General features: G+C 43.1%; 1 protein-coding gene and 1 long non-coding RNA gene across 2 annotated transcripts in view; one reads left to right on the top strand and one right to left on the bottom strand.

Moving 5' to 3' along the window:
- The window catches only part of LOC137344545 (uncharacterized), a 59,780-nt gene that overhangs the window by 16,597 nt on the left and 21,538 nt on the right, over positions 1-21,645 (top strand). Inside the window, exons 2-4 of the long non-coding RNA XR_010968380.1 lie at positions 11,714-11,840; positions 15,855-16,014; positions 19,020-19,104. This is a non-coding gene — a long non-coding RNA (uncharacterized lncRNA). The remainder of the gene's footprint in view (positions 1-11,713; positions 11,841-15,854; positions 16,015-19,019; positions 19,105-21,645) is intronic.
- Positions 1,341-19,162, bottom strand: LOC137344542 (cathepsin E-A-like). The gene is made up of 9 exons (XM_068007589.1): positions 19,012-19,162; positions 16,256-16,418; positions 13,985-14,102; positions 11,681-11,799; positions 10,754-10,953; positions 8,597-8,719; positions 6,761-6,905; positions 4,278-4,376; positions 1,341-1,561 (listed from the first exon to the last, which is right to left on the bottom strand). Exons 1-9 carry the CDS (start codon positions 19,065-19,067, stop codon positions 1,394-1,396), a joined length of 1,191 nt encoding a protein of 396 aa, XP_067863690.1. The 5' UTR covers positions 19,068-19,162; the 3' UTR covers positions 1,341-1,393.

Genomic DNA, 21,645 nt, shown 5'->3' with positions numbered 1-21,645 from the left:
TTAACCTTCTACTCTTTTTTTCTATCTCTCCACTCATCCTTAACTGACTTTGTCTATTTCTATCTGCCAATTTCTGTTGCTATCGCTTTCTCAAGTCTTTCGTCCTCCGCAATCTCTGCCCTCAAATGTCTCTCTCTGCCTTTTCCTGTCGCATACTGTTCCCATAATCGGCCTCCTGTATGTTTTTCAGTGCTCACTCTCATGATCCCAGCACAGAACGCTGCGTAAATCTCCCTTTACTGAACTGGAAAAAACTGCAATTCAAACAATAACCTTCTTATTTTAACAAAAATAATTTCTTGGTGGTTCCCCTTCACCCAATGGACACTGTACATATGTGATAGTTTGAGTATAATGATGAGCCCTTTCTTGAAAGATTAATCATCAAATAATAAGAGTGAATTAAAGCGGTAATAAAAACAGCTCCATGCAGAAGCCGATTTGTGATTTTAGGTGACACACGTACGGTTGAACGACTGTTTAATAAGTAAACAAATGCAACACACTTTACATTAGTAGATTCCTTTAAACAAAAGTGTTTGGCAAGCCTTTTTTCTGTATTTGCAAGTCACTGCAATGCAATGATACTAATAAAGTTGAAACCTGCCCATTGCATTGCAAAATTTTGCCATATGTGAGTTTACTGCAACAAAAAGAATTCCCAATTATTCTGGCATTTCTCCTCTTCCAGTGACAAGGTTGACTCTTTAAAGGGCAACTACATCCAGATTGTTTTTGTTCAAGTTGGGATAGGAGTGTATTAGAATTCAATTTAAAAATAATTGTGTGGCATTGCAGTTTTAAATTCTCGATTTAGTGAGTTGAAATCAACCTGAGGGCACAGAGGTCGCTGATTGGTGGATGTTGAATTTCTAAGTATGATGAGTGGATTCATAGCAAAGGGATGTTGTTGCTTTAAAAGGGGCAGTGTCATTTAAAGGAGCACTGTCATTTAAAGGGCATCGTCACCAGGCTCTCTGCCGCATTTGTAAACATAATTGTGAACAGTGATGTGATGATTGATGATTGTATGTGCCCTGAAATATATATTAACACCCACCGCCCCCTCACCAACCCCCCCCCCCGACTTAAAACCAAACCAAGAGGAAAATCAAAATCCGTTTTGACATGACATCTGCATGGCTTGGTACAGACTTGTAGCAACACGGCAGAACTTTGACGGACGGTTTCAATGAGGTTATCACTGAATGTTCCAAGATAGCAGCTGCCTGAACAACCCTTACCTCTGCCCCCACCCCCGCAACACAAACACAGTACATTAATGTAATTTTAAGAAGTAAATACATGATATACTGATTGGATTTTTAACAAATTCTAACTGATTTCTAATAAACATTGAAACTCCATTCATCTGAACCTATGAAACAATACATTAAGGGACAGATTTAGCCAGTCCCACTCGGTTGTTCCCTCTGTCAAACACAGCATAATAATATCCTATGAAGACGTCTCCCAGGATCCACAGTGGTCCAGCAGGAGGAGGGATGTCCATGCCTTGGAATCCACTGCTGCAAGAGACTTGTCCCCATTCATCTTCCTCCTGCACAAGTGGGATTCACCAGGTTAATCGATCATCATATTTAACAGTGCTCACTATACCAAATAAAGAAAGAACGAACTTACATTTATTTAGTGCCTTTCACAACCTCAGCACGTCCCAAGGTTCTTTACAACCAATTAAGTACTTTTTCTTTTGAAGTGCAGTCGCGGTTGAATTGTAAGAAACGAGGCAGCCAATTTGCACACAGCAAGGTCCCACATACAGTAATGACGTAATGACCAGATAATCTGTTTTTAGTTACGTTGATTGAGGGATAAATATTGGCCAGGGACACCGGGAGAACGCCCCTTCAAAATAGTGCCATGGGATCTTTTATGTCCATCTGAGAGGGCAGACTGAGTTTAACGTCTCACCCACAAGACGGCACCTCTGACAATGCAGCACTCCCTCAATGCTGCATTGAAGTGTCAGCCTGGATTATGTGCTCAAGTCCTGGAGTGGGGCTTGAACCTACGACATCCTAACTCAGAGGCAGGAGTGCTACCACTGAGCCATGGCTGACACCCTGACAAATAAGGCATGATAATCATTGTAAAATTGTAAATGAGTGGCATGGTTTTGAAACTGTCCATCATTTATAACCTGCAGAGATTAGCATATTTATTTACACACTTACTGTTGCACTGCTTTTTCTGTTATCATAGAATCACAGAATGGTTACAGCACAGAAGGAGGCCTTTTGGCCCATCGAGTCCGTGCCAGCTCTCTGCAAGAGCAATCCAGCTGGTCCCACTCCCCCTCCCTTTCCCCATAACCCTGCAAAATTTTTTCTTTCAAGTACTTATCCAATTCCCTTTTGAAAGCCACGATTGAATCTGCCTCCACCACCCCCTCAGGCAGTGCATTCCAGATCATAACCACTCGTGTAAAAAAGTTTTTCCTCGTGTCGCCCAATCACCTTAAATCTGGGTCCTCTGATTCTCGATCCTTCCGCCAATGGTTAGAGTTTCTCTCTATCTACTCTGTCTACACCCCTCATGATTTTGAACACCTCTATCATATCTCCTCTCAACCTTCTCTGCTCTAAGGAGAATAACCTCAGCTTCTCCAGTCTATCCACGTAACTGAAGTCCCTCATCCCTGGAACCGTTCTAGTAAATCTTTTCTGCCCCTCTCCAAGGCCTTCACATCCTTCCTAATGTGCGGTGCGCAGAATTGGACACAATACTCCAATTGTGGCTGAACCAGTGTTTTATAAAGGTTCATCATAACCTCCTTGCTTTTGTACTCTATGCCTCTATTTATAAAGCCCAGGATCCTGCATGCTTTTTTAACCACTTTCTTAACCTGCCCTGCCACCTTCAACGACCTGTGCACATATACCCCCAGGCCTCTCTGTACCTGCACCCCTTTAGAATTGTACCCTTTAGTTTGTATTGCCTCTCCTCGTTCTTCCCACCAAAATGTATGATTTTGCACTTTTCTGCATTAACTTTCATCTGCCATGTGTCCACCCATTCCACCAGCCTGTCTATGTCCTCTTGAAGTCTATCACTATCCTCCTCACTGTTCACTACACTTCCAAGTTTTGTGTCATCTGCAAATTTTAAAATTGTGCCCTGTACTCCCAAGGCCAAATCATTAATATGTATCAAGAAAAGCAGTGGTCCTAGTACTGACCCCCGGGGAACACCACTGTATACCTTCCTCCAGTCTGAAAAAAACGTTCACCACCTCTCTCTGCTTCCTGTCACTTAGCCAATTTCATATCCATGCTGCCATTGCCCCTTTTATTCCGTGGGCTTCAACTTTGCTGACAACCCTATTATGTGGCACTTTATCAAATGTCTTTTGGAAGTCCATATACACCACATCAAACGCATTGCCCTCATCAACCCTCTCTGTTACCTCATCAAAAAAAGTAATAAGGTTAGTTAAACATGATTTGCCTTTAACAATTCCCATGCTGGCTTTCCTTAATTAATCCACACTTGTCCAAGTGACTGTTAATTTTGTCCCGTATTATTGTTTCTAAAAGCTTCCCACCACCGAGGTTAAACTGACTGGCCTGTAGTTGCTGGGTTTATCTTTACACCCTTTTTTGAACACGGGTGTAACATTTGCAATTCTCCAGTCCTCTGGCACCACCCCCATATCTAAGGATGTTTGGAAGATTATGGTCAGTACCTCCACAATTTCCAACCTAACTCCCCTCAGCAACCTAGGATGCATCCCATCCGGACCTGGTGACTTATCTACTTTAAGTACAGCCAGTCTTTCTAGTACCTCCGCTTTATCAATTTTTAGCCCATCCAGTATCTCAACTACCTCCTCTTTTACTGTGACTTTGGCAGCATCTTCTTCCTTGGTAAAGTCAGTTATAGTTTTTTTTTGTTCATTTGTGGATTTGTGGGGTAAATGTTCTGATTTAATGCTGCTAGTGTGGAACTTTGTGTGACAGGAGCGCTTGCAAAGAATTTGAGTGCAGAGGTCAGTGCACCTGATCTGCAGCCCATGTAATTTTCCCCCCCTTAGTCGTGCAAGGGCTACAAGTCGGGCATGTTGACCTCAGCACCGGAATTCCTGACATGCACTCCTGTCGCGTGAAGCTCTACGTGGGAGTATTCATTTGTAAAATGTATCCCACGTGGAGTGATGTCAATATTCTGCTTAACGAACCTATTTAAAAAAGTGGAATTCCAGTTTTCTGTTGAGTCAAACAGTTCTTTTTCTTATAAAGTAAATTTCCACATACCTGAAGCGTGTAGGCCTGAGGAGGAAGAACATACTCGACTCCACCTATTATGAAGGTCACGTCAGGCATGCTGGATAAATAACCGCAATCTATGGAGTACTGTAAAAGCACAACAGTGTTTAGAGACTGAATGTGGGCAACTATTGTCCGATACTGCAGCAGATCCCTATGCTAGCCTGGAAGGAGGCAGAGGCTAAAAAGTTGACTGCCAGTGGCAGCATCATCCCTGGTGAAGAGGTTGGCTGCAGGTCTGTTTGCAGCAAGTGGCATAGCTCTACAGCTGCTTCTGTGGTGACCCAGAGCTTGGAAAGGCAGTCCCCCTGGTTATTGCTTGGTTGAGGTGTGTTTGGGCCTGCAGTTATAGTTGGTGGCATAATGGTGGGTACAGGTTGACTGACTCTGGCGCCCTCTGATTGCACTGGTCTGCTTCCTTTGACCTTTTTCCATCTCTTTGAATAAAATCCTATGATGGGGTGCTTTGAAGGCAATTCCCATATCTTGGAATCACTTGGCAGTTGAAGAAAAATGAGTCTACCTTAAATAGCTCCCTTATTGGCCTTTAATTGTCACTTTTAGATGGGTGGATTTAACGCTGCGTGGGAACAGCGCGAGAAACATGGGAAATTGAGGACTGCATCCTAATGCCCTCATTTGCATGAAATTTAAATAGCTAATGAAGCGCTTGCGCATTATGTGAAGAACAGACCATGTCAGTGAGAAAACCTGTGCAGGATTTTGCATGGTGTGTGAAATGAGTGCAGAGTCACCGAGTTTCCAAACTCACTACTTTGCAGTTCTGATCCCACTTGGCCGTCCTCTGCTTCCATCGGGTGGAACTTTCACCCTTATGTTACAGATAAGCTCGTTTCTCATAAAAGTTCCTGTGGCACTTAACTGAAATGCACATATGTTACCACTTGTGTCAGAATATAGATATGTTTTTACATTATTTTAATACAGAACGAAGACAGAAAGGTGGCATTGGTTTAAACTGTGTGCTGTTTCAGACAGGCTATTTATCACAGCTGGAGGGAATTTTAAGAAGGAATTTCGATTGCCAGTGTAGATAAGAGGAAACTTTCCTTTGCAATAAAGATTGGAAGAGAAAAGACAGCAGGGGTTTACACAACAGGAGATAACAACTGATAAACTGAAATGGCAGCGGTTGTGTCAAAAGGATTTTTTTAATTCATTCATGGCGTCGCTGGCTAGGCCGGCATTTATTGCCCATCCCTAATTGCCCTTGAGAAGGTGGTGGTGAGCCGCCTTCTTGAACCACATGTCCGTGTGGTGAAGGTTCTCCCACAGTGCTGTTAGGAAGGGAGTTCCAGGATTTTGACCCAGCAACGATGAAGGAACGGTGATATATTTCCAAGTCAGGATGGTGTGTGACTTGGAGGGGAACGTGTAGGTGGTGTTGTTCCCATGCGCCTGCTGCCCTTGTCCTTCTAGGTGGTAGAGGTCGCGGGTTTGGGAGGTGCTGTTGAAGAAGCCTTGGCGAGTTGCTGCAGTGCATCCTGTGGATGGTACACACTGCAGCCACAGTGCGCCGGTGGTGAAGGGAGTGAATGTTTAGGGTGGTGGATGGGGTGCCAACAAGTGGGCTGCTTTGTCCTGGATGGTGTCGAGCTTCTTGAGTGTTGTTGGAGCTGCACTCATCCAGGCAAGTGGAGAGTATTCCATCACACTCCTGACTTGTGCCTTGTAGATGGTGGAAAGGCTTTGGGGAGTCAGGAGGTGCGTCACTCGCCGCAGAATACCCAGCCTCTGACCTGCTCTTGTAGCCACAGTATTTATGTGGCTGGTCCAGTTAAGTTTCTGGCTAATGGTGACCCCCAGGATGTTGATGGTGGGGGATTCGGTGATGGTAATGCCGAATCCCCCCGAATGTCAAGAGGATGTTAGACCCTCACTTGGAGATGGTGATTGCCTGGTACTTGTGTGGCGTGAATGTTACTTGCCAGCCCAAGCCTGGATGTTGTCCAGGTCTTGCTGCATGCGGGCACGGACTGCTTCATTAACTGATGGGTTGTGAATGGAACTGAACACCGTGCAATCATCAGTGAACATCCCCATTTCTGACTATATGATGGAGGGAAGGATACATGATGATATATGAAACCCACATTTGTCCTAGTAATGAAACATATAAGAACGCAATTCACTGCAGCTCAGTGGGAACTTTAGGTGAGATACCGTGAATGGCTTTGGATAACCATTCCCAGGAAGTTCTTTACACATAACTTTCTAGAGGTCGGACTGACGTGTACTGCTCTGTATGTAGTCTTAAGATGAATATTTTGAAACAATAATAAATGAAGTTAATTGTCAGACATATTACTGTCTCTAGCTTTTCGAATCTGTTATTAAAAAAGGATAAAGGAATTGAATTATCCTCCTTGACAACTTGATGTGAATCATGAAGAGTATTTCATAAATACTTTCATGTTCGCTTTGGTGAAATCAGATGTCGTTACACATACCATTCCACCACTGCTGGGAACTGCACCGATACTGTTCTGTAGTGCACTGATGTCCGTTGTGGGCCCACTGAGGAGAGACGTGCCAGTGTCTACAATGGCTTTGCATCCGTTTTCACAGAATGCAACCATGCCGCCAACTTTCACACTGAAAGGCAGAAAGTGATAGATTAATCTCGTAGCATTCGGGACTGTATTGCGTTTTATCAGCGAGTGACCTTTCACTGCAATAAGTGTCGTATGGCACAGAAGGAAGCTCTTGAAGGGGCTTTACTTTTTGCGTTGTCACAACAAAATCACACCTAATTTGCACGTTTGCATAATTACGATATCATATTGCTCTCTAAAATTTTGTGCCTGACTAAGAAATCCTTGAACGCTGCCGCTCTTTTGCCAGTACAGTGAATCTGGTTGTAGTGATCGATTTGGCTTGTAGCTCAAATAATCACTGTAACCGTCTGATTGCAGTAGTCGATTCCCGACTTGTACTGTTGCTCAGCCTTGAGCGACACTTTAAACAGCTGTTCGATGAGCTGCTCACCCTCTTCTCTCAGCCTATCCTCTCAAAAACAATGCTTTGCAGATCAATCTTGTTTTCCCCCGGGTTTAGTCCTAGACCAACACTCGAAGCAGAATTTTGCTCAGCTGTTTAAAGTGCCATTGAGCAGCAATTATTGAACAGCTGATCAGTAAACTATAAGAGTGTACAACACCTCACTTAACAATCCCTCTTTATTCTCTAAGATGGCTGTTCTGGGTAATTGGAATGGGGTTGCTTTTGACAGAGGCTCATTGTCAGCATCTTTTAACAGTCAATTAAAAAGAATTTTGGCTTTAACATCCTTTTATTTGCTGTTGATATTTGAAAATATTTTGTTCAAACAACAAATATTAGTAACGCCTTGAAGCAGCGCCGACTTGGAGGGATTCTGAACCTATCAGTGTGAGGAAATTGAACGCAGTCACACATTTTAAGGTGCTTTTGTATTTGCTAAGGTTGTTCTGGGACGGGGTCACATGGGGTTCAAATGTCACTCTTCCTCTTTATTTCACCTAGTGCTGTCCCTCCCATTGGAAGGTGCTGACCCAAGATTCCCACCAATACAAAGGAGGGAATCCAGCTCCACGTTTTCATGTTTAAACCGAGATGACACCTCGTCTCACAAGAGCCATGAACAAGTGGGCCTCCGCTGCTGGCGGAACATCAGACGTCAGGAGATTTTTATTTAGGGCGGTAGAGTTGTGCATTTGCTATTGGTCGCATTTTTTAAAGCACCTTTAGATGAAAGACCCTGGGACTAGGCTAATGGCCGGCCCATGCTAGAATGATCATACATGGACTCTGGATGGGGTGAGCTTGATAGGCCAAATGACATTTTCTGGTTCTGGAATTTTTCACGTCCTCATAAGAACTTATCGTCCTCATTCAGGAGAGAATTGTTCAAGCCCTTTGCGACTGCAGCAGTCTGCAGCCAACGTTAAGTCGCAGACACTGCAGAATTAAGAAGGCTGTTGTGGTTCTGATGAAGTCTCTCTTTATTATCTCCTAAGGAATCCCTTGCTTGATTCAAAAATCTATCTGTGGCACACCATGCCCACTTCTCTCCCCCACCTCGCCCCCACCCGGAGTTTCCTATTCCACATCATGCTGTTGTTGCTGTTACTAACTCTAGTTCATCGATAGGATCTCTTCAAAGCTCCACTGAAGGCTATGTCTGCAGGAAGTATGCTTCTACTGCCATCTAATGATTCCATGCAAAACTACACTCCCTGGTGCACCACCTGATATGACAGACACACATGTAGCTTATCTGGAGTTACACTTGAGCCTGCATTTACCTATCTAGCTGGATTTGCCAGTATCCCTGAGTAGTTACGGGAATCCAGTTGAGTTCACCAGTGAAGTGAGAAGTATCAAATCCACCAAAAGTGATTTCGCTGCCAGACATATCATTTGGATTCCTGTGAAATAAAACAAAAGAGGTATAGTTAAAGTTTGGTCAAAAGTAACAACAACTATTTTTTACCAAATAAAACACTGCAAAAATGGCAGTAGACTACAATACAAAACCATGTTAGTTAAAAACATGGCTGGAGGATTCCTCTGTTCAGCATTTGTAACAAAATCGTAAGTATGTTCTTTATACTCACTATTATGATTTGTTCGTAAATAGCAAGCAGTGGACATCTGTTCCCTCTTCCCATTACCACCATTCCCCTCCCCCTTGCATTAACCTACCAGTCAGTTAAGGGAATTAAGTAAGTTTGGGCATCTTAACATGGTTCCTAATTTCCACGCATTCGTTGCAAAAACACTGGGCAAAATTTTGACACTGTCCAGGAACGTTGAAGAGGGAGACACTGAGGCAGGTCATGGGATCTGGGACTGCGGGAGAGGGACATTGGAGAGGGATTCTTAAAGTCTAGGAACATTGGGGGTGGTTATGGGTTAGTGAGCACTGCGATGGTAGTTTAAAGGTTTATCAGCACTGAGGTGGGGTTGGCAATATCTAGGAGTAGCAAGAGAGGAAGCATAAGGAGGGAGATCCTGAAGTCCAGCAGGACTCGGGAGGGGGTTTTGGTGCACTGGGAATTGCTGGGATCTGGCAGTTGAGGAAGAGAGCAGAGTTTAACTGGAGAATTCAATCTCCAGTTTCTTTCAAAGTCTTATAGAAAAACCAAAGAAACTCTGTAATCCTCAAAAGATGAGGGGACACACCGTCCTACCTTTCAATTCCTGTTGTACACATTGGATGCTGGGGAATTCTGCACACTAAAATCTCAGTATCTACTGATTAAATTGAAAGCTCTCAACTGTTGTGAGGTAAAAATATCCAGTCGAGGCCAGGATCATGGGAGAGGCTGAGGCATTCAATAAGAAACTATAACATGGCATTAAAAGGCACAAAAGACAAATCAGTAGATACATTTAATAATTTAAATGTGAAATTTGTAATTTTATTGAGAAAAAATGGCGGATGAAGAAATTGTCAGAAAGCATTTTAAGCAATTTATGGGAATCATATTGTGCAATCACAGTGATGGATTCACATAGGCAAAATCCATTATAAATGTGGACATAGGAATTTATAATGGGGAAAAGTTGACACAAAAAGATTGACAGAAACATGACAACAGGAAGTGAAGTTTTGCTGATAGGCAGTGGATGCAGACACATAGATATTCTGTATGTGGTTAACCTCACTGCACAGACTGATCAGGTAACAAACCCCAAACACTTCAGTAAGCAATTAAATCAATACTGTTTCACCTGCCAATTCTGGGCATGTAGATTGTTTCAATATGATAATAAGTTCTGGATGTTGTCATGCTAATTCTCTGCATATAGCCTATGTTAATTGCAGACCGTCCCCCCCCAATCCCCCCTCAAGTACCTCGCCCATTCATTCTTCATGTCTGTAACCCACACGGTTTTCAGCAACATTATTTGATAGTGATCAGGGGCAGAAACTCTGGCTGATTTTTTTGTTCCCATGACCAGGTGCACTGAAGCCAATTCTGAAACAGCAACTTACTCAGCGCAATCCAGGAATCAAACCTGGGACTTTCCTGGCCTGTAGGCTGCGTACTTATGAACTGGGCCATCCTGGGGTGGGGGGGGGGGTGGAGGGGAAGTTACATAAGGGTAATATTTTCATTTAATTGCAGTTATCCTTTTCATAAAATGCCATAGGACTGTGAAATATTTTTGTTTAAAGCTGGGTGGTGCAAGCAGAAACATATATTAATGGAGTGAACTTGGTTCAAAATATCTGGATATGCATTGATGAAAGGGCTAAAGGCTTCATTAACCGTGCTCAGATTTCCTACAGTTTAATTATGTTCATGTAATTAGAACGCATGGAAAGTACTCCAACTATGCTAACCTAGAACACTGTGTTGTGCTAATGGGTGTCAAAGAATGGGAACCTTTATCTCAAAGATATGCTCTCCAAATATTTAGTCTAATTCTTGTAAAGACTATAAGAGCCCTACCTGCTGAGATAAACAGAGAACAGGGGCAGTTCCACCAGGTTCTGCGCCATCATGTTGTCAAACACAGGTGTGGCATCTGCCACTGCGATAGACGGGTAGGCGAGTCCAAGAATCCCATCAAATGAGGAGTACACAAATGTAGTGCCAGGCTCTGTCACACTTTCACCAAATTTCTGGTCCACAACAGAGATACCTTCAACCTAAATACAGAAAGAAAGCAAGAAAAAAAGACTTGCATTTAATTAGCGCCTTTAATGACCTCAGGCCTTCCCATCGCACTTTACGGCAAATGAAGTACTTTTGCAGTGAGGTGACTGTTGTAATGTAGGAAACATGGCAGCCAATTTACACACAGCAAGTTCCCACAAACAGCAATGTGCTATTGACCAGATCATCTGTTCTAGTGATGTTGGCTGAGGTATAAACATTGGCCAGGACTCTGGGAAGAACACCCCTGCTCTTCTTGAAAAAAGTGCCACAGGACTTTTTATGACCACCTGAGAGGGCAGACGGGGCCTTGGTTTAACATCTCATTCAAAAGACGGCACCTCTGACAGTGCAGTGCTCCCTTAGTACTGCACCTGATCAGGCTAGATTTTGTGCTAAGTCTCTGGAGAAAAGCAGCTATGCAGACATAGAAAATTGCAAGACTTCAAATACTGATTTGTAGGGATCTCGGGATAGTAATCAGGAATGTGAACTTTTTGCTGTTTTTTTTCTCCTAGCCTGGGAGTTCTGAAACCAATTGCAGCTGATATCGGCTAACTAAGCACCCAGCAGTGATCCAGCCTGGGGCCTTCTGGACGATGCTAGCCTCGTTTGAAACGACTTGCCTTTTTAAATACAATATTCCACAAGCAATGTTGTGTACGCACTGTGTCAGTTGTGATATTCCGGATTTCTGTTTAGGATAAAACGATTACTTACTGTCACTGAGTCTATTCCAATTATTCCTGACAGACTGCCTGTGCCATAATGGATTGAGAAGGGGCGCCCATCTCTCTCATAAGTCGATGATTCATCTGGGATGAACATGTTATGCTGTTCTGCAAAAGAAAAATATCTTTGCACTGAGACACGATTCTAGGTAAAGATTTGATCATTTTAACCCACCTGATTTAAACCATAAGCATTTGGAATACTTCCATGTATAAATTCTTTCATACTGCTAATACAAGGATGGGATTACATCCCAGTTGGTACGATATTCTACAATATAAATTCTCATTGCTAAAGCATTAATATTCCTTTATAAATGAATCAGTAAATAACATTTTGGATGGGGAAGGGGCTGCATGGGTCCAGAGTGACAGGTCACATTTAACCAATTTACTGGATTTTTTTGAGGAGGTTACTGATCTGATGAATAGGGATCAGGCAGTGCAAGTTACCTTCATGGCTCTCACAACACACAAATTCACAAGGTGCCTGCCCATGGGACGATGATAAAGGATTAGGCTGGATAGGTGCGTGGCTGGAGGATGGATAGCTTAGTGTGTCAGATGGAAACTGGTTGCCGACTGTGTTGTGGTTGCTGTTGTTTATAATCTTTATAAAATGATTCGGAGGACGGAATATTGCCCAAGGTGTTTAGGTTAGTAGATGACACCAAATTTTGGGTACAGTTGCTAATGATGAATCATTGACATCCCAAAGTGCTTCATAGCCAATGAAGTATGAAGTCAATGAAGGGGTAGTGCACGGTGAAGGTGGGCAGTCATTGTATCTGCCCCCTTGCATCCTGATGCTGGAGATGGAGCAGGGACTGGCAGGATGGCGTCACACACTTGAATTCCCACTTGCCCCCTCCCCTCCCACTCTGGTGCCTGCAAGATACAGGCATACGCTACATTTCAGTGGTGGAAGTAGTGCCCACAAGAATGCTTCAAGCAAGTTTCATGGCTTAGAACCCTGACAAATCTCTGATGTAGCCATTATGAAATTGCCTTCTTAAAAAGGGAACGATTTCCACTTGTCAACAAAGTCTTCACCTGGACCTCCTGGCTCTGCTCCTAAGCAAATGGGCACATTGCATTTTCCAACTCCCTCCCCCTCCCCCATGAATGCCCAAGTTGTGCCAATACTGGTGTGAGTATCCACCAACGATATGCAAATTGACTGATCCCAGGAAATCCGACGGGATCAGGCACTTATCTTTTGGATGCAACGTAAGTTCCGTCCCGCCATTGTTACGGTAATAGAGTGGGATCAAGATTTTTTATAGAATCATAGAATTATAGAAAATTTACGACACAGAAGGAGGCCATTCGGCCCATCGTGTCTGCGCTGGCTGAAAATGAGCCACCCAGCCTAATCCCACTTTCCAGCACTTGGTCCGTAGCCTTGTAGGTTATGGCACTTCAAGTGTATAGCCAAGTACTTTTTAAATGTGATGAGGGTTTCTGCCTCTACCACTCTTTCAGGCAGTGAGTTCCAGATCCCCACCACCCTCTGTGAAAAAAAATGTCCTCAACTCCTTTCTAATCCTTCTACCAATCACTTTAAATCTATGCCCCATGGTTATTCACCTCTCTGCTAAGGGAAATAGGTCCCTCCTGTCCACTCTAACTAGACCCTTCATAATTTTATACACCTCAATTAAATCACACCTCAGCCTCCTCTGTTCCAAAGAAAACAACCCCAGCCTATCCAATCTTTCCTCATAGCTAAAATTCTCCAGTCCTGGCAACATCCTCGTAAATCTCCTCTGTACCCTCTCTAGTGCATTTACATCCTTCCTGTAATGTGGTGACCAGACCTGTATGCAGTACTCAAGCTGTGGCTAACTAGTATTTTATACAGTTCTAGCATAACCTCCTTGCTCTTATATTCTATGCCTCAGCTAATAAAGGAAAGTATCCCGTATGCCTCCTTAACCACCTTATCTACCTGTCCTGCTACCTTCAGGGATCTGTGGACATGCACTCCAAGGTCCCTCACTTCCTCTATACCTCTCAGTGTCCTCCCATTTATTGTGTATTCCCTTGCCTTGTTTGCCCTCCCCATATCAAGATTTTTGGCCTCTATGTTTAATCCTTATTAATAACTTAGCTTCCAAAAATAAAAGCACTCGATACACACCAATATATCCTCCAGAACATGCCCAGAAATGGAAAAAATATATTAAAGTTAATGATAACCTGAATAACCTGAAGGAGTACCAATCTAAGCAGGGACTTTAGAGGTTACCCTGGTGACAATGCTGTCTCTTGCTGATCTGGTTATACTTACTGCATGCTTTGCTGTAGCAGTAAACTGAAGGCACCCACAGATTGGATGAGCCAGTGTCAAATATGACCGTGAAATTCTGAGGCGGGGTGCCAATAGAAATTTGTCCTCCATACTGAGCCTGTTAAGAAACATGAATAATTATATCGATGTAGGAAATATAGGTAGCACCAGATTGCCCTGAATAGCTATGTCCATGTCTATCTAATAAACCGCTTGTCGACCCACCTACACTGACTTACAAAATGTTCAAAATATAAACTCCGAGCAACTTAGAGTGAAAGCCTCCTTCCAATAAATTACATCAATGCAAATCTTTTGTTGTTAAAAGAAACTTTTTGCCCTGGGCTCTGTTGAAACTCCTTGAAAGTTGGAACAGGAGCTGAAACCTCAATAATGTGAGGCCTTATTCACAACTGCTTCACAGTAAAGAGTCGATTTTAACTCGGGATGCGGGGTGTTGGGGGGGAGGGTGCAGAGATTGGAGGGTGTGGGGGCTGAAGCCGTCGGTGAATCATCTGGCTCCCCGGAGCGTGAGTCTCGGGGGAATTTTAACACCCGAGCCTCATTTGCATTCCCCGACTCTGACTCCTGCCCAAAGCTGGCATGAGTGATGTCACCGTCGGTGGGCAAGAGTCAAAATTAGTGGGGAGGTGGTGGCTGGGGTGGGGGGGGGGGGTTCCGGGCCCATGGGAACAGTCCCCGGCAAGGTAATTATGGATTGGGGGGAAGCCAGTCTCTGATCAGGAGATGTGGGGGTGGGGGGTGTGGGGGGTGTTGGGGGGAGAGGCCCTGGGCAAGGGAGGCCCAAGGTACCTTGTGGAGCCAGGAGGGCCATAAGGAAGCATCACAAACTTTTTAAAAAGGACCTTACCCGGACCTGGATCCTTACTGCCGCTAGCTTTTGCTGGAAGGCCTGAGACCATACATGGCCTTCGCATGCCTGAAGTCAGGTAGGTATAAATGGGATAGGAGTTGGGAAGGTGGGGCAAATCGCACCCCCCTCCCCCACCCACGCCATTCCTGTTGGGCGAGGAGGGGTTAAAATTGACCCTTCAATTTTTGTCAGTCATTTCTTTCTTTGTTTCTCCAATTAAAGTTATTGTGAATGCAGTTACATTTTCAAAGCACAGGACATCAGCACGGTGATCTGAAGCATTTATTGCCTCAAAATGAAGTGAGGATGTACAGTCCGTAGTATCTCCTAAAAGACAAATAAATCAGTAAAAGCAACATTCAAGAGTTCATCTCAATTTCATAAATTATCCCAGGTAGAAACTCAGAAAGGTGACATTTTTAATCTGGCTCTATTTATTTGTCAAAAAAGAATCAGGGACAGAGCAAACATTACTAACAAGTCTAATCTTTTTGCCACGGATTGTGCAAAGTCTAATGCCCCTTGTTGTCCAAACACACCTCTTTGACACTGTCAATGCATTTGGTGCAAGTTATGTACTGTAATGTACATTGCCATGTGTTAAACATTAAATTCTGCTCTATTTTAACTACTGGGAATAGTTTTCAGCTGCTCGTTACATGATATCCGTAATACCCTAAATGGATGTGCCAGATCAGGTGCTGGTAATTACACAACATACGTCTTTGTAAGTATCTTGGTAGCATTACAAAGAATGTAGAACAGGCTACCCCGTAAGTGTTTATGTAATAACAATTTTGGTTTGTACTTAAGTGCTTCTTTAACTTGATTTATTGAGATGGTTAAGAAAGGATTTGCCAGGAGATGTCAGAATATAACTTTAATCATACCCATGCATAATGGAGGGTGACTGCAGGCATGGCTGGCAAATTGTAAGGTCCTTTTCAGTCAGCAGGATGAAACTAAGGTGATGCATCCAATTGTTTCTTTCCCCAGAGTATGATGTAGCTGACAGAGACAGCGTGGTAGGTCTGTGTGCAGCTCGTACCACTGGAGAGATCCTCATGTGAGATGAACAAAGCCCACAGCCCTTCAACCCCAACGTGTCAAAGGACTCATTGGAGCCTCCTGAGGTAACCCAATGGAAGGACAAAAGGTCAGTTCTTGACCTTCTCACTCAAGTTAAAAAACAATGGTAGCTGCAATTTATTACTTCGCCTGCCTCTGATGATCTCTGCCTCCTCTGATTTATTTGTAGAGCTATACCAAGGACATTCTGTCAGCACTAATGAAGATTTCATGTTACTTAGTTTCGAATCCCAATATCTAGCACTCAACTTCACAAATGACTATAAAGATGTAGGCCTTCAATGAAATAATTGTAGGAGCAGACTTACATCCATGTAGTTGAGAAGGGGCTCAGTTGACTTTTGCATAGCAGAGCACTCCTGGGTTTGACCCCATTGTATCATATCAATCTTATGGTGTTCCCAGAAATCAGAAAGTATCCCTTTCTCTTTCATTGTTTGCTTGATAGACTTATGTCTCTTCAGTGCAATTCTGTAAAGATATAATAGTAAAACTGCTGAAGGCACAATCGTTGGTTGGTCATTAACTCATGATTTCCTACACATTAGGTTCCAAATGACCTAACTTTCACTACTTCTGCAAGTCACATATCTCAAATTCTTTTACTCATGAACATTTTTTGGAAATATAAACATACAAAAGTGAAGGACAGGTAAAGATCAACTGTTCTGTTCCATTGAATCTGTTGCATGCTAGCATGGTGTAACATCCGCACACCATCACCCCTCCCCCTCCCCCCCCCCCCCCCCCACACACAGCCATCTCTTGGGAAAGGCAAATAAAGATTAAAAAAAAGAAGGCCAATCTTGCGAAATTCCACCTCTGACTCAGGAAGATGATCAAACAATCTCCAGGAGACCAACCCCTCAGGCAGGCGAGCTGCTAGCCTATTTACAGTCCCGTCTGAATGTGGCATCAAACGGGCCTTGGGAGTCAAGAGGATGGCTGGGGTGCGCCCCATCATCCCCATCCCCCCAACCCCCCAACACCACGATTTTCAACTGCTGGTCGCCCTATTTTCAGACACAAAATGAGCCCGACCATGAGATTTGTTGTGGGAAAATCACCACTCGGAGTCAGACTTAAAGATTCAACATGCAGTTTATTGGACAAAGTACTTTGGGAGAAGAACTGGACGCTCCGCAGCGCACGCAGCTACTCTTCTCAACTTCAAAATGGTTGTCATGCTTTTTTATACATTTGAAATACAGATTTTCAGCAGCTATTACATCATTAGTCTTCGTTAGTTTACACATTAGCCAATTAAGCCCGCACAGCAACCACAGACCTCCAATCACATTAAAACAACTGTTATCACCTTAAGACAGTATGGCCTTTGTCTATTCAGTCTGGTTCTGTAGTTTTTATCAGCTCGTTGTGAAATGTCTTTTGTATTCCCAGACTGTAAGTCAGTTTCCTGAATATACAAACTCAGCATTTTAAATGTCTTTCCCACAATCACAGAATCCATTTTGTTTAGTAGAGTCCATTTTGTTTAGTAGTCAAGTGTTATGTTTAAGCTTTTAATTAGGGTTAGTCTGGTCTGCACAAAGCGCATTTCAGTGTGGTCTTGGGGCAGTGACCGCAGCCATGCACACAATAGTCACTTCATCTTTGCCTTTAACCCAACAGCCCAAATTTTACCCTAACAAGCCCGACCATGAGTTGAACTTTTCCCCCATTATTCTAGGAGTGGCCTTACCGATGCTTTATACAGAGAAAAGATAATAGGGGCAATTTTAACTTTTTCCGTCCAACAGACAGGGGACAATGGCGGAGTTAAAATCAACTTACCGGCTGGTTCCCGCTCCAACACCATCTGCACTCAAGCCTTCCACTGGGCAGCCCAGACCATTTCCTGAATCAGGCAGGAGCCTCATTAACCTATGCAAGTTAGAGGGCCTACTAGGTGGAGTGTGCGCGGTTAAGAAGAGGCCCCAAAAAGGTAAATCTAAAATTATTTTTGTAGGGCCAGGAGGATCTACCCCAGTAATTAATATTTCATATTAAATTGGCCCCTAACACCCTATTTACTTTTACAATAGATCATGGGTTATAGTGCACTTCATTGACTTATGCACCATAACACCCAGGTCCTTCTCCTGCTAAGCAACCTTGAATTTGCAACCCTGCACAGTGTATAACCCATGTATAGCCCTACTTAAGTGCATCACGCTACATTTATCTATATTAAAAGATATGTGCCAGAAATAGGCCCACTCCTCTAATGTATCTAGATCCGCCTGCAATCTATTCTTTTCATTTCCGGTCCTTACATCCGCACATATCTTCCTGTCAACTAACTTGCAGATAGTTCTCCCTATACCTTCATCTAGATCTCTGATAACATTGTTATCAATCTTTAAATGATTCTGTGAATGTCAATTTCTTGACAATTTTAATTTAGTGACTTTTTATGGTCTCTCTCAGTTTTCGGACTATTGCCTAGTTTTGCTTTTACTTCTTCTGATTAAATTTTATGCTCATCGAGGTGATCAGACGTTACTGCTGGGATATGTAACACTTCCCATATTGGGCAGTCAGAATCAGGATCAAGCACTCCCAGATCACATACAGACAGCATAGTTACATGCAGAACAAAGCTTTCTCTACACTGCCCAACAACACACCTGAACCCCAACTACAGAAAAACACCTTCAATGTGTGACATTCTTCCATTACACACATTGGCCATCTTCTGGCTTCTTTAAGTATGATTTAGTGCCAATTAGGGCAGTACGGTGCTATGGGACACCAGCGTAGGAAATTGAGGTGAAAAACAGACCTACTGTTACACAGTTAGCTGTTTCAATTTTCTCTCCCTACAGGTAAAACAGGTCACTGAAGCGAGGTGTCATTTCAGCTGACCTGGTGAAGGACCGACCAAACTCACCACGAGGGTTAGGTTGGTTATAAGCCACAAAGCAAAGGCTGAAATTATGAGGCGATGAAGCAACCTTTAGATTCCCTCATTTGGACTATTCCTTTTACACTGATTTATAGTATTAGGTACCAGTTATATCAACAGTATAATTCCTTAAAAAAACTGTTTTTGTTTCATTACCTTTTAAGACATTCTGAAAGATGGAAACAACAAAGAGCAAGGACTATCCACTTCATTCTGTGTTTCAGAACAGTTCCAACAAGCAGAATGCAGGTAAGTTCAGGCAATCGTAACCTTTTGCTGAAAGTCTCCTGTCGTTTTAGGCTCTGGACTACTATAGACCGGAAAGTCACTTAAGATCAAGTAAGATTTACACTCTGTATGAACTGTCAGTACTTCTTTGGTTAACTGGGCAGCTATGTCAGAACCAATAGGAAAATGCTTTGCTTAAGCATTAATCACTGTGATACACAACGTCTGTGATAAAAGGGTATAATAGTTACACCCAGTAAAATAATCAGAGGCTTGTGATAAGTGGAGCCTGGGAACTAAACAGATGAAAGATTTAACTGAAGTAGTTAAACTGCCAGCTGAAATAATCCATGTTATGTATTGGATACACAATGCAGACCTTGGAATGCCTCTGTTTCTAATTGCTAGTGTGAGGGGGCAGACTGGTAATTAAATATTTGTCATTCAACCGGCTCAAGCCTGTCAGTGGGACTGATAATGGGACTCTGGACCCACTTCTGGGTCACCTTGTTCTCCCTGTGATCCTTAGAAGACCTGCTCATCCATAGCCCACAAAATAGATGTAGGGGTAGATCTTGACTTTGCTCGATAGTGTGAAACGGGTGGTAGCAAGTCGGCAGCCATTTCCGTTGACTTCAATGGAAATAAAAACTGGGGGAGATGTAAAATGGGCTGCAGATTCGCTATCACCCATTTTACACTATCGAACAAAGTCAAAGTCTACCCCATAAAGAGAGAGAAACACAAAAGGAAGAAAACTGCAAATGCCTGAAATCTGAAATAAAAACATAAAATGATGGAACTATGCAGTAGGTAAGCCAGCATTGTAAAGAGAAAAGACAGGCTATGAATATTTGGGTGTGCACCCTTCATAAACCAAGTATCCAAGTATACTCTCTGAGCAGTGACTCACACATGCTGGCTGCAAGTGGCTGGAATTTATGATCACATAGCCAGCACCTCCCAAACCCGTGACCTCCACCACCCAGAAGTACAAGGGCAGCAGGGAACACCATCACCTCCAAGTTTCCCCTCCAAGTCACGCACCATCCTGACTTGGACGTATATCACCGTTCCTTCATCATCGCAGGGTCAAAATTCTGGAACTCCCTACCTAACGGCATCATGGGAGCACCTTCATCAAATGGACTACAGCGGTTCAAGAAGGCGGCTCACCACTATCTTCTCAAGGGCAACTAGGGATGGGCAAGAAATGCTGGCCTTGCCAGCGATGCCCTTATCCAAAGAATCAATTTAAAAAAGTACTTGCCAGATATGCATGGCCTCCCTGCCAGCAGCACATACTTAGGAAACTGACTGGGTTTGAGACTTGAGCATTTAATCTAGACTGGCACTTCAGTGCAGTATTGAGGGAGCACTGCAATGTTGGAGGTGTTGTCTTTCAGATAAGAAGTTTAAACGAGGCCTCGTCTGCTCTCTCAGGTGGATGTAAAAGATCCCATAGCACTATTCGAAGATGAATAGGGGTGTCCTGCCCAATATTTATTCCTCAACTAACATATCAACACAAAAACAGATTACCTGGTCATTTACTTCATTGCTGTTTGCGGGAGCTTGCTGTGCACATATTGGCTTCCATGTTTCCTACATTACAACAGTGACTACACTTCAAAAGTATTTCATTGGCCATAAAGCACTTTGGGATGTCTTGAGATCATGACAGGCGCTATATAAATGCAAGTCTTTCATTTTTTTATTTGATGTGATCTTTGCTGCTGATAAAAATTAGTTGGACCACTAAATACCCCGTACTCAGTGGGGTCAAAGGATGGGAAAATTTTACAGGACCAACTCCGCCTCACAGTTTATCTGCAGTCACAGAATGATATTGACAGTTGCTGGCAAATAATTAATTTGCATCATAAGGCACAAAAGTTAAAGAAACTCTTGGGTCCCATTTATATATGTTTTAGAAATTTCAATTAGTTGGCATAAAGACCACGTCAGCTCACTCACTCCCCTGCCAACCCTTGCATATCCGATCACTCAACTTGACTGTCCAATTCGAAGCCAGTGGTGGGGAATCCTAACCCAGTCCAGATGGTTTTGTGCTTGAATCACAGCCTTGACTGATATTCAAAATGTATGTGTCCTGGTCGGGGTGCTTTATTGATCCTTGGTTGGGCCACTAACTATAATTGTTTACTCAGAGAGGGGAGGGGAAAAGAAGGAAGATCTTGGACAACCAGCTTCACCCACAGTTTGCCTGTAATCAATTACCTGCCCATGAGCGACATCTACTGGTTTGAAAAGTGAATGACACCAGGAGTTGAGAGCATTGGGAGGGATCGTCTCACAGAAAAATCCTACCTTTTGTTTCACGTAGATCTTCATTATCTAATATATATTGTAGTACTTTAATTTCACCCATCCTAGTTTCATAAAGATCTCGTTCATAACACTTACAAGAGAAGTGTTTTATAATTTTATATGGAATAAAGTGCATGAATAAAACTAGACTATCCCTTCTAGTATAAGGCAGATTATTGTCAAATATTTGTTCTTATTATTTGAATTTATAATGAGGAACTGTTTGTCCAA

The sequence above is a fragment of the Heptranchias perlo genome, chromosome 27, assembly GCF_035084215.1.
Source record: "Heptranchias perlo isolate sHepPer1 chromosome 27, sHepPer1.hap1, whole genome shotgun sequence".
NCBI classification, from domain to species: Eukaryota; Metazoa; Chordata; class Chondrichthyes; order Hexanchiformes; family Hexanchidae; genus Heptranchias; species Heptranchias perlo.
The sequence above is the reverse complement of the archived record's forward strand: the minus strand, read 5'-3'. Positions and strand labels throughout refer to the sequence as shown.

Coding starts and splice junctions, on each gene's coding strand:
- LOC137344542 (XM_068007589.1), bottom strand. CDS start 19,067: ATGAAGTGGATAGTCCTTGCTCTTTGTTGTTTCCATCTTTCAGAATGT. Junction 11,800..13,984: donor CTGCTACAGCAAAGCATGCA/GTAAGTATAACC, acceptor TTTCTTTTGCAG/AACAGCATAACATGTTCATC. Junction 10,954..11,680: donor TTGGAATAGACTCAGTGACA/GTAAGTAATCGT, acceptor TTCTGTATTTAG/GTTGAAGGTATCTCTGTTGT.